This window comes from Hyla sarda, chromosome 4 (assembly GCF_029499605.1).
Source record: "Hyla sarda isolate aHylSar1 chromosome 4, aHylSar1.hap1, whole genome shotgun sequence".
Taxonomy (NCBI): Eukaryota; Metazoa; Chordata; class Amphibia; order Anura; family Hylidae; genus Hyla; species Hyla sarda.
The window spans coordinates 343,637,107-343,650,223 of NC_079192.1; the positions used below are offsets into that span (position 1 = coordinate 343,637,107).

At 43.3% G+C, this 13,117-nt stretch overlaps 1 protein-coding gene across 5 annotated transcripts in view; it reads right to left on the reverse strand.

The window, feature by feature from the left end:
* Positions 1–13,117, reverse strand: part of LOC130267178 (uncharacterized) — a 170,246-nt gene that overhangs the window by 90,210 nt on the left and 66,919 nt on the right. For 2 of the 5 annotated variants that reach the window (XR_008843086.1, XM_056516529.1), the window contains exon 3: positions 9,990–10,035. The exons of the other annotated variants lie outside the window; for them this stretch is intronic. Coding sequence is in view for 1 of the 2 variants with exons in the window: in XM_056516529.1 (XP_056372504.1) it covers positions 9,990–10,035 (46 nt within the window). In the remaining variant the exon portion in view is untranslated. The remainder of the gene's footprint in view (positions 1–9,989; positions 10,036–13,117) is intronic. 5 annotated transcript variants of the gene reach the window in all.

The window sequence follows — 13,117 nt, forward strand, 5'->3', positions numbered from 1 at the left end:
GTGGGCAATGAATCTAGGGGCTCTAGTCCCAGTCCAAATAGAGCACACATGCTCTCAGAAACGGACTTTGAGTTGCCTGATGGTCTTGCCCACGTAGAACTTGACACAGGAGCATATTAGAGCATACACGACATATGTAGATCAGGGACGATGTCGCTGACCAGTCATTCCCTGAAGGGCATTTACCCTTGCCGGTCCTGCCCCCAGTGTACACCCGTTTTCATGTAATATTGTGAAGCTAGGGGGTCTATGCCACACAATCACATAACTCATAACATGTAGATCTACATATGTCGTGTATGCTCTAATATGACCCTGTGGCAAGTTCTACGTGGGCAAGACCATCAGGACACTCCAAGTCCATTTCCGAGAGCATGTGCGCTCTATTCGGACTGGAGCCCCTAGTTTAACAGGACAGGTTCCACTCAGAACAGTCCTCACCGTGGATCGACCAAAGAAATTAAGTGCACGTGCTCAGGGAGATATCCAGAGGTTATCTTTGGGAAAAAACAGAGTGTTGCCAGCATTGCTGCAGAGGTAAAAGGGGTAGGGGTCAGTCTGTCAGTGCTCAGACCATACGTTGCACACTGCATCAAATTGGATTGCATGGCTGTTGTCCCAGAATGCAAATGATGCACAAGAAAGTCCAGAAACAGTTAGCTGAAGACAAGCAGACTAAGTATACAGATTCCTTGAATCATGCCCTGTGGTCCGATGAGACTAAGATAAACTAATTTGGTTCAGATGGTGTCAAGCGTGTGTGGTGGCAACCAGGTAAGGAATGGAGGGGAGGGAATCTAGGGAATGGGGGAAGGGAATCTACAACATAGAGGGGGAAGATAGTGTTGATAGAGAGCTGGGACTTATCAATGTATCTGGGGTGAAGCGGAGGGAGGGGTTAGAATAGTTAATAGGGATAGGCTTCATAGGAAAAAAAATACACACCTTTGAAATGCATGTTGACTAATGCCTGATGTAAACTGGGAGACTGAGACAGGTAAATCTCAAAGAAAACAGGTTTCTGACTATAGCTAAAGACAATTTTTTGTCCCAAATGATGCAGGGCCCTACTGGACTTAATATTAACCAACAGACCTGAAAAAGTAACTAATGTGCAGGTAGATAGACATAGTGATCATAATATAATACATTCAAACATGGAGAGAGATAGGGCTGGCACTTAGTGACTGAGTGTCCTGTATTGGAGGATGGAATCCACATGTGTATGGGCTGTATGTACGCTGGCTGGCGGTGCAAAGCCAAATAAATGACACAGTCCAAAATGTGCAATATGTAGCAAATAACAAGGCTGCACTCACCAGATCCTCTCAGCGTACTTTTATTCTTCCCACTTACTTTACAAGGGTGCGGGTGCAACAGACAGGTGTGTGTAAGATTGACACGTGTTTCACGCAAAATGCGTTTCTTCTGGCTCTCAGTGTCACCTGCAACTTCCGTCTTATATACGATCTGCCTCCCCTTCTCAATCAACAACTAACTCACCAGTGTTTCAAATCCAATCTTCACGGATACCTGTTCGTTCTGGGAACCATCCAATCTTCAGAGATCCGGCGTTCCTGTTACGCCTCTTCCCCGCGTCACACAGGCCGACCCACGTGGGCTCAGCCCAACCCACAGGTCAGAACTCATTCCAACCAATGGGCAGCGCCGGCGTCACTAAGGTGCATTCCGCATGACCAGGAGTCATGGCAACCAGGACGCCATCTCTCTGGTACTGCTACAGACCCAATTCCGCTTCAGGATAAGGGTAAAGTGTTGGGATAGTGGGGAGGAAAAAACTTTGGGTACAATTAGTATGAAGATCTGGGAAATTTACACCCACTATCTAACTATCATTGGGACATAGACGGAACTTGCAAATGACACCCAGATTAACAATTACTGCAGCTAAACGTCACAATTTCTTCTGAGTAATAAGGTACACTTTTTATTGTAGGTAAGACTACTTCTATTCCTTTCTATTTCTCCTACTAGTTTAATTTTACAAAATAACAGACTATTTACAAAAAGACCGACATATCTGTTTTATCATTGAGGCCCAATGGACCCTCCGCATTTGTCCGCAAGATCCATTTTGCCTCTTGCTGTAGCAATATTTTCTGTCTGTCACCTCCATTATAAGGGGTTGACACCAATTCTAGACCTGAAAACTTCAATACTTTAGCATCACCATTGTGGTTCATCTTTACATGCTCAATTTGCCTAGGTGATCCAATGTCCGTGCGGATGGAGCGAAAATGCTTTCATATCCTAACATTAAGGCACCTTATTGTTTTGCCTATATAAAAAAATCCACACAGGCATTGGATCACATAAACCACAAATTTGCTTTTACAAGTTATGACATTTTTTACAGAACAATCTATGCCCCCGATTTTCAAATATTTTGCCTGTGAGTTAAATTCACAAAAAGCGCATTGCCCACAACGATAATTTGAGAATAGTGGGCCATTTTTTGCTTGTTCCGCTGAATCTGCTTCTATGACTCCTCAAAATGTTCTAATGGCATTCTGTATCTTGAAGTCCATATCTGAATGTTTGAAAGAGAATACAAATCTCTTTTGTGCAGTTTACTGTTTCTTTTTTCCAAAAAGATCCTTTCTTGAGATATTTTTTGCTCTTTCAAACGCTGTCAGTATGGATTTCTTGGGATACCCCCTCTCTTCAAGTCTGATGATTAAATCGTTAGCTTGTTCAATACATTTTTCCTCAGTATTATTTATCCTTCTTAACCTTATAAACTGGCCATAAGGTATGGCATTCTTGACGTGCGGGGGATGATAGCTTTTATAGTGCAAAAGTGCATTTGTGGCAGAAGGTTTTTTGAAGTTGGATGTAACTATTTCTCCATTTTTTTATTTCCACCCGCACGTCAAGAAAGTCCAAATTAGTGCCTCCAAAAATTGAAGTAAACGCCATATTGAATTCATTATCATTTAAGTATATTAAAAATTACTCAAATTGCTGGTGATCTCCGCTCCAGACAACAAATATGTCATCCATGAATCTTAAAATATTATTAATGAATTTTTCAAATGCTGTCAAAAACAAATTTGCAAAGGTACATGCAACGGGCATACCAATTGCTGTACCAGATACCTGCTGGTATCATTTATTATTGAATCGGAAAGCATTATGTTGTAATATGAAATGCAAAGAGTCCCCAATGAATTCCACCATGTCTTTATCCTTGCCCATGTCGATGAGGAGCCCCTCCACCACCCGGACACCCAGGTCTTGGGGGATCCCGGTGTAGAGGGACTCCACGTCAACAGAGGCAAGGCTACAATTTCCAAACCAGGGAATTTTTTCAATTGTCGACAAAAATTCTCCAGTGTCTTTCAAATACGTAGGTAGGTCTTGTAAAAGGGGGTGTAATAACCAGTCAACGTATTTAGAAAGTCCCTCAGTCACCAACCCGATCCCAGAGGCGATAGGACTTCCAGGGGGTCGGGTCGGTGACTTGTGTATCTTAGGGATATAGTACCAGTGCGGCTTTTTTGGAAATTTTGGGTATCATTTCTCTGCTGTTTGTATTGAAATCACTCCTCTCTCAACATATTTACGTAATAATGATTGTAATTTGGTCTGGTATTTCTGGGTAGGATCTTCCTTAATGGAGAGTACACCCTCTTGTCAGAGAGAAGTCTCTCTGCTTTCTCCTTATATTGCTGATCTGACAATATGACTAGGTTGCCTCCCTTGTCTGCCTTACGATAAATCAAATGTTTCTGGTTCTTAAGCTACCTTAATGCTCGTTCTTCTATCTTAGTCAGATTCTCACCTATTTTGGGATAGATAATTGATTTGACCTCCTGTGTGACCAATGTGGCAAATCTATTGATTGCTCCACCAGGTTGCACAGGGGGACAAAAAGTAGACCTGATTCCCCCTGAAAAATAAGACTCGTTGGGGTCCTCATTCCTCATCTCACCTTCCCCAATTTCTGTAAGCCCTACAAGTAGTTCCACCCCCTCCACAATACTTTCCTCAAATTTTGCAACGGCTCTAAAGCCTAAGGGACCTATTTTCAAGGGTATTTCTCCTGCTTTTGGTTGGGGCGGACCGATTTACAAAAATGCTTACTCAAATTCATTTTACGTAATGCTTTAAATATATCTATTTGGAATTCTACTTCATCAAAATTTTCATGCAGACAATAATTCAGACCCTTGGACAATAAATTTAAATATTCTAGAGGAATTGATTGATCTGACAAATTAATTACTGAGTTACTACATTGTACTGCGCTATTCATGACTAGTCCTTCCATGTGACCTGTTTTCTGCGCATTATTGTCGCGGTTGTCTTTTCTTCCGCCCTCCCCGGCGGACTTTTCTTCTAAAGGGGCCACTTCTTTTGGATTATTCTTATTTTGAGGGGCTCTTGCTCCATCAGATAGACTTGAGTCAGAGTCCGTTGTTCCGTAGTCGTGGTAATTCTTTCTACTGAACCAGAACTTACACCGTTGTACTCTCTTTGCGCTCCACTCGAATATTCTTCCATTCTCATAATCTAATTTGTCTCTTATAAATTTGTCTCTTTTTTTTATCTTTTATTTCCGCCTGTGTTGCTACCATTTTTTTAATCAAATTTTTTCATCATCGTGGCATACTATTCCTCAGATAAACCTTCTGCCACAAATGCACTTTTGCACTATAAAAGCTATCATCCCCCGCACATCAAGAATGCTATACCTTATGGGCAGTTTATAAGGTTGAGAAGGATAAATAATACTAAGGAAAAATGTGATGAACAAGCTAACAATTTAATCATCAGACTTGAAGAGAGGGGGTATCCCAAGAAATCCATACTGACAGGGTTTGAAAGAGCAAAATATATCTCAAGAAAGGATCTTTTTGGCAAAAAAGAAACCGCAAACTGCAAAAAAGAGATTTGTATTCTCTTTCAAACATTCAGATATGGACTTCAAGATACAGAATGCCATTAGAACATTTTGGGGAGTCATAGAAGCAGATTCAGATTTAGCGGAACAAGCAAAAAATGGCCCACTATTCTCATATAGGCGTAATAAAGCATTAGCCAATGAATTAGGTTCAAACCAATTCAGAGAAAAAGTTAAGAGCAATTGGTTAAGTGAGCAACTCTTGCAAGGAAATTATCGTTGTGGGCAATGCGCTTTTTGTGAATTTAACTCACAGGCAAAATATTTGAAAATCGGGGGCATAGATTGTTCTGTAAAAAATGTCATAACTTGTAAAAGCAAATTTGTGGTTTATGTGATCCAATGCTCGTGTGGATTCTTTTTATATAGGCAAAACAATAAGGTGCCTTAATGCTAGAATACGAGAGCATTTACGCTCCATCTGCACGGGCATTGGATCACCTAGGCTAAGTGAGCATGTAAAGATGAACCACAATGATGATGCTAAAGTATTGAAGTTTTCAGGTCTAGAATTGGTGTCAACCCCTTATAATGGAGGTGTCAGACAGAAAATATTGCTACAGCAAGAGGCAAAATGGATCTTGCGGACGAATGCGGGCCTCAATGATAAAACAGATATGTCGGTCTTTTTGTAAATAGTTTGTTATTTCGTAAACTTAAACTAGTAGGAAGAATAGAAAAGAATAGAAGTAGTCGTACCTACAATAAAAAGTGTACCTTATTGCTCAGAAGAAATTGTGACATTTAGCTGCAGTAATTGTTAATCTGGGTGTCATTTGCAAGTTCCGTCTATGTCCCAATGATAGTTAGATAGTGGGTGTAAATTTCCCAGATTTTCACACTAGTTGTACCCAAGGTTTTTTCCTCCCCACTACTCCAACACTTTACCATGAGAGCCAGAAGAAGCGCATTTCGCGTGAAACACGTGTCGCTGTTACACGCACCTGTCTGTTGCACCCACAGCTTTGTAAAGTTCAGAGTCGGAAGAATAAAAGTACGCCGAGAGGATCTGTTGAGTGCAGCCTTGTTCTTTGCTACATATTGCACATTTTGGATAATATAATACATTATAACTCTCAGGGGGCCACAAAAACAATTAACTTTAAAGGGGTACTCCGGCACTAAGACAACTAAGATGCCTGATCGTGGGGCTCCTGCCACTGGGGATCCCCGTGATTTTTCACGCAGCACCCTCCCATAGGCTTGCATTGAGGGGACAGAGCGTGACGTCACACGGGGGTGGGGCCATGACATCACAATGCTCTGGGGCCCCGTGATCACCAGTAATCAGACCCGGAGCGAACATGCTCCGGTGACTGATTGTAATGGGGTGCTGAATGCAAGATCACGGGGGTCCCCAGCGGCGGGACCCCCGCGATCAGGCATCTTATCCCCTATCCTTTGGATAGGGGATAAGATGTCTTAGCGCCGGAGTACCCCATTAAGAAGGCAAAGTTTGATCAACCAAGAGAGGCCCTTAACAATATAAATTGGGATAATGTCCTCAAAAGCAAGAATACTGACACTAAATAGGAGACTTTTAAAATATTTTAAATTCTCACTGTGATAGGTACATACCTTACGAGAATAAAAGGGTCAGGAATAGGAGAAAAACAATGTGGATGAATACAAATGTTAAGAGGGCAATAAAAGGGGGAAATTACAAAAAAAAAAAAAAAAAAAAACATTTATGCAGCTAAAACAGGACGGCAGAGAAGAAGCATTAAAAAGCTATAGAGAAAAATGTAGAATATGTAAAAAACAAAAGCCTATGTAAAAAACAAAAGCCGCAAGAGTGGAGACAGAAAGACTTGTTGCCAAGGAGAGTAAAACTATATTAATAGCAAAAAGGTTAACATTAAAGTGAGGAAGAAATTATAGGGATCAGGAAAAAGCAAATACATTAAACACATTCTTCTCCACTGTGTTCACAGAGGAAAATGAAATGCCAGGTAAAATACAGCGAGATAAGATAAACGCCCTAGTACAGGTCACCGGTCTAACCCAGGAAGAAGTGCAGGGCCGCCTACAAAAAATCAAAATAGACCAGATGGCATTCCCACCCGTGTTCTAAGGGAGTTAAAGGGGAACTCCGGTGGAAAGGAAATGTTTTCAAATCAACTGGTGCCAGAAAGTTAAACAGATTTGTAAATGACTTCTATTAAAAAAATCTTAACCCTTCCAGTACTTATCAGCTGCTGTATACTACAGAGAAATTTGTGAAGGGCTTTCCAGTTTGACCACAGTGGTCTCTACTGACACCTCTGTCCGTGTCAGGAACTGTCCAGAGCAGGAGAGGTTTTCTATGGGGATATGCTTCTAATCTGGACAGTTTCTGACATGAACAGAGGTGTCAGCAGAGAGCACTGTTAGTCTGGAAAGAACTGCACAATTTCCTCTGTAGTATACAGCAGCTAATAAGTACTGGAAGGATTAAGATTTTGAAATAGAAGTAATTTACTAATCTGTTTAACTTTCTGGCACCAGTCGATTTGGAAACATCCTTTTTCCACTTGTTTCCACCGGAGTTCCCCTTTAAGTAAAATAATAGACAGACCCCTATTTCTAATATTCAAGGACTCTATAGTGACAGTGACAGTTCCCCAGGACTGGCGCATAGCAAAGGGGTCAAAAAGTGACCTGGGAAAGGGGTCAAAAAGTGACCTGGGAATTAAAGACCTGTTAGTTTAAAGGGGTACTCCACCCCTAGACATCCTTTGGATAGGGGATAAGATGTCTGATCGCGGGGGTCCCCCCGCTGGGGACTCCCACAATATAACATGCGGCACCCACCTGTTTCTGCTCCGGAAGCGCTGGAGGGTCTGGGTCCTGACCACCGGAACGGAAGTCTGTGACGTCACGACTCCGCCCCATGTGACGTCACGCCCCGTCCCCTCAATGCAAGTCTATGGGAGGGGGCGTGATGGCCTTTGGATAGGGGATAAGATGTCTAGAGGTGGAGTACCCCTTTAACATCCGTTGTATGTAAGTTGTTTTAGGGATTTCTAAGAAATTCTATTTTGGAGTATCTTAATAAAAATAAATGGATGACTCCATATCAGCATGGCTTAATGAGGGTTTGGTCCTCTCACACTAACCTGATCAGCTTTTATGAAGAGGTGAGCTCCAGACTGGACCAGAGGGAATCGCTGGATGTTGTATATTTTGATTTTTCCACAGCATTTGGTTCGGTGCCACATAAAAGATTGGTACATAAAATGAGAATGCTTGGGCTGGGGGAAAATGTGTGCAAATGGGTAAGTAACTGCCTCAGTGATAGGAAACAGAGGGTGGTTATTAAAGGGGTACTCCGCCCCTAGACATCTTATCCCCTATCCAAAGGATAGGGGATAAGATGTCAGATCGCCACGGTCCCGCTGCTGGGAAGCCCCGGGATCCCCGCTGCGGCACCCCGCTATCATTACAGCACAGAGCGAGTTCGCTCTGTGCGTAATGACGGGCGATACAGGGGACGGAGCAGCGTGATGTCATGGCTCCGCCCCTCGTGACATCACGGCCCGTCCCCTTAATTCAAGTCTATGGGAGGGGGCGTGACGACCGCCACGCCCCCTCCCATAGACTTGTATTGAAAGGGGCGAGCCGAGATGTCACGAGGGGCAGAGCCATGACATAACGATGCTCCAGCCCCTGTATTGCCCGTCATTATGTGCAGAGCGAACTCGCTCTGTGCTGTAATGATAGCGCAGTGCCGCAGCGGGTGATCCCGGGTCTATCCTTTGGATAGGGGATAAGATGTCTAGGGGCGGAGTACCCCTTTAATGGTACTTATTCTGATTGGGTGACTGTTACTAGTGGGGTACCACAGGGGTCAGTTTTGGGTTCTATTCTATTTGATATATTAATTACCTTGTTGGGGGATTGTATAGTAAAGTAGAAATCTTTGCAGATGATACTAAACTCTGTAAAGTGGTTATCACAATAGAGGACAGTGCACTGTTCCAAATAGATCTGGATAGGTTGGAGGTTTACGATGGGAAGTGGCAGATGAAGTTCAACACTGATAAATGTAAGGTTATGCACATGGCAGGAAAGAGTTCTAAAGGGGCCTGGATGCATTTCTAGAGAGTAATAACATTACAGAATATGGATTCTAGATTTATAGGAACAGAATGTTTATCTGATTATTTATTCTGAATGCCAAATCTGGGAGTTGGGAAGGATTTTTTTTACCTCTAGTATGAGGGTTTTTTGCCTTCCTCTGGGTCAACTCAGCAGGAACTCATTAGGGATATAGGATAAACTTGATGGACTCTTGTCTTTTTTTAACCTTATGAACTTATGAACTAAGCGTGTCTTACCTACAGTCAAGCATGGGGGTGGAAATGTCATGGTCTGGGGCTGCATGAGTGCTTCTGGAATTGAGTAAACCATGAATGTCAACATATACTGTGACATACTGAAGCAGAACAAAATCCCTCTCCTTTCAGAGACTGGGCCGCAGGGCAGTATTCTAGCATGATCATGGCCACAAACTCACCTCCAAGAAGATCACCACCTTTCTAAAGAAGATGAGTGTAAAAATAATGGACTGGCCAAGCATGTTTCCAGACCTAAACCCTATTGAGCATCTGTGTGTCATCCTCAAAAGGAAGCAGGGGAGTGCCAGGTCTATAACATCCACAAGCTCTGTTATTTTGAGGGGACACAACATTAAAGGGGTTATCCACCATAAGGAGATTTTGGTACTTACCTGCCAGACAGTAATGGACAGCCTAAGGAAGGATTTGTGCTTGTCTTGGGGCAAAATGTTGTGAGATTACCATAACGCTTTAGCTATCTTTTTGTGAACTGGGTATTTCCAGTTGGAGTTTGTTCTCTCAAACTACATGTCCCATAGTTCCTTGTTTGTAAATGTGAGGTCACTTTCCTTCCTCCCATACATCATCCACCCCATCAATTCAAACACAAACAAGCTGCATTCCATTCAAAAGACCAGTGTTTTCTTACAGCTGTTGCAAAAATACAATTAGTTGCAGAATGATCTCTCTGCCACCCAGCGGTCGCTCCACCCATTGAAGCAGGAGAGGCCCCCTTTACACACCTGATTAGTGATGTCATGTCTTGGCCACACCGCAACCTGGGAAAACCTGAGAAATTTTGTATGCTGTTAAAAATAAATATTGGGGTGAAAATCACAGCAAAATTGCGAGACCACCATGAAACAAACACTACAGACACTATATTATGAAATATACTAACTTAACAGCCCCTGTAGCATAGGCAAAAAAAAAAAAACTGGAATACCCCTTTAAACACTATTATACAGGCTTTGCAATCAATATGTTATATTTAACCCCTCCAGGACACAGGGCGTACAGATACACCCTGAGGTCTTGGTACTTAAGGACCTGTATGCCCTGGATGTTTCCACTCACCGCCGGTAATCCGACTGTGAACGTAACGGGATGCCTGCTGAAATCATTTATCAGGCACTTCGTGCAAACCCCTGAGGGGGTCCTGAGACATCAATTCAGATTGGCGATTTGCGGTGATTCCGGGTCAATCAGGTCCCCGGTGACCCGGAAAAAAAGGGTGATAGGTGCCGTTCAAGACGGCACCTATCACCCTTTAGCAGCAGGAGTGAGGTGGCAATAGTGCCACCTCATGATCATCCTGATTTGTTGGCCGGAATCAGGACTCCTGCTGTGGGGGTGTCCCTAACGGCACCCGCTCCGCCCCTATTCTGGAGAGCGGGTGGCAGGAGTTGTTACCTGGACCAGGGGTCCTCGATCCCCGGCATCAGCGGTGTGATCGGGGCCCCAGGAGCGCAGTCAGCGGCAGTGGGGACAGGCAAAGGAGGCCAGAGTGCAGCAGCAGGAGGTAAGACTGTGCATCCTGTTGTTGCTTAGCAACAGCTCCCAGCATGCACAAAAGGGCATGCTGGGAGTTGTTGTTATGCAACAGCAGAAGGCACAACTACAACTCCCAGCATGCCCTTTGGTAGTTTGTGCATGCTGGGGGTAGTAGTTTCTATAAAAAAAAGTGTGCCCCAGCAGTTGCAAAACTACAACCCCCAGCATGCACGGACAGCCAAAGGGCACACTGGGAGTTGTAGTTGTGTGCCTCCAGCTGTTGCATAACTACAAGCCCCAGCATGCCCTTCGGCTGTGCATGCTGAGAGTTGTAGCTTTGCAACAGCTGGAGGCACACTGGTTGCAAACCACTGAGAGTTTGTTACCTAACTCAGTGTTTCGCAACCAGTGCACCTCCAGCTGTTGCAAATTACAACTCCCAGCATGCACTGATAGACCGTACATGCTGGGAGTTGTAGTTTTGCAACAGCTGGAGGCACACTGGTTGCGAAACACTGAGTAAAATGGGCACTGTCAGATATAAAAACTTTTGATATGTTGTAAAGCATGCAAAACCAATAGGTTTTACAATTGCTTTCATAAAAAAAAAAAAAAACTTTCAGTATTTCATACTGAAAAAGCCAGTCAAAGAATTGCCTCCCTGCCTTCTGGGATACATTCCAGCCTGGCTGTGTCCACTCGTCATCACCTACATCATGGACCCACTTCATGATTGACAGGTCTGTAGACCTAAAGCTGCTGTGATTGGATCCCTCACTGTCTGTGTTTACTTCACAGTCTCCTGTGTGAGGAGGAGGGAGGAAGGGCGTGAATACACTGCATGAGCAGATGATGAAAGAAGATGGTGACTGAAGATGGGGACTGAATGGAGGATTTTTTGTTTAAAAAGTAAGTGTCTCAGCATGTATATATGTGTGTGTGGATATATATGTATGTGTGTAAATCTGTGTTGTCTAGGTAATGTGCATGTGTATGAATAAATGAAGTCAATTTGTGTGTATATGTATCTAATACAGGGGGACTACAATCATAGGTCTCCAGCTGTTGTAAAACAAACTCCCAGCATGGCTGCACAAATGAAGTGTGGGCATGCTGGGAGTTGTAGTTTTGCAACAGTAGGAGTAACACAGCCTGCAGAAACACTGCTGTAAATCTGAGTTTTACCAATCATATGCCTCCAGCTGTTGCAAAACTACAACTCAAAGGATGTGTGAGCATGCTGGGAGCTGTAGTTTTGCAAAAGCTGTTAGCACACAGTGTGTGTATAGCATAAAACCAGAAAGGAAAGTGTTACGGATGCTCACTCCCCAGACCAGTGACTGAGAAGAGTGAGGGGGAGGAGGAGAAGAAAGGGACCCGCCCCCCCTGATTCTGGTCGACAACATTAAGGTAATTCAGAAATGAAGCTAAGTCTGAGAGAAATATAGATCATAGACACAAACATGATATGTACATTTTTGGTATCAGAGGTATTTTTAGTATCGGAGTCTCCATGCAAATCCCTAATTTAGGCCTCAAATGCGCATGGTGCTCTCTCACTTCGGAACCCTGTCGTATTTCAAGGCAACAGTTTAGTGCCACATATGGGGTATTTCCGTACTCGGAAGAAATTGCCTAACAAATTTTGGTGGGCTTTTACCCCTTATGAAAAGCGAAAGTTGGGGTCTACACCAGCATGTTATTGTAGTGTTGCCCCATACTTTTCATTTTCACAAAAGGTAAAAGGATAAAAAGACCTCCAAAATTTGTAACGCAATTTCTCCAGAGTTAGGAAATATCCCATATGTGGACGTAAAATGCTCTGCGAGCGCACAACAGGGCTCAGGAATGAGAGCGCACATGTACATTTGAGGCCTAAATTGGTGATTTGCATAGGGGTGGCTGATTTTACAGCGATTCTGACAAATGCAAAAACATAAATGCCCACATGTGACAACATTTTGAAAACTACACCCCTCACGGAACATAACAAGGGGTATAGTGAGCCTTAACACCTCACAGGTGATTGAGAAATTTTTGTTAAATTTGCATGTGAAAATGAAAAAACATTTTTTTCACTAAAATGTTGGTGTTACCCTACATTTCTCATTTTCACATGGGAAAATAGTGGGAAAAAAGCCCCCCAAAATTTGTAACCCCATTCCTTCTGAGTATGGAAATAGCCCATATGTGGATGTAAAGTGATCTGCAGGTGCACTACAATGCTCAGAAGCGAAGGAGCTCCATTGGGCTTTGCGTGTTTACAAAGCCCCCATGGTGCCAGAACAGTGGACCCCCCCACATGTGACTCCATTTTGGAAACTACACCCCTCATGGAATGTAATAAGGTGTGCAGTGAGCATTTACCCCCCACAGG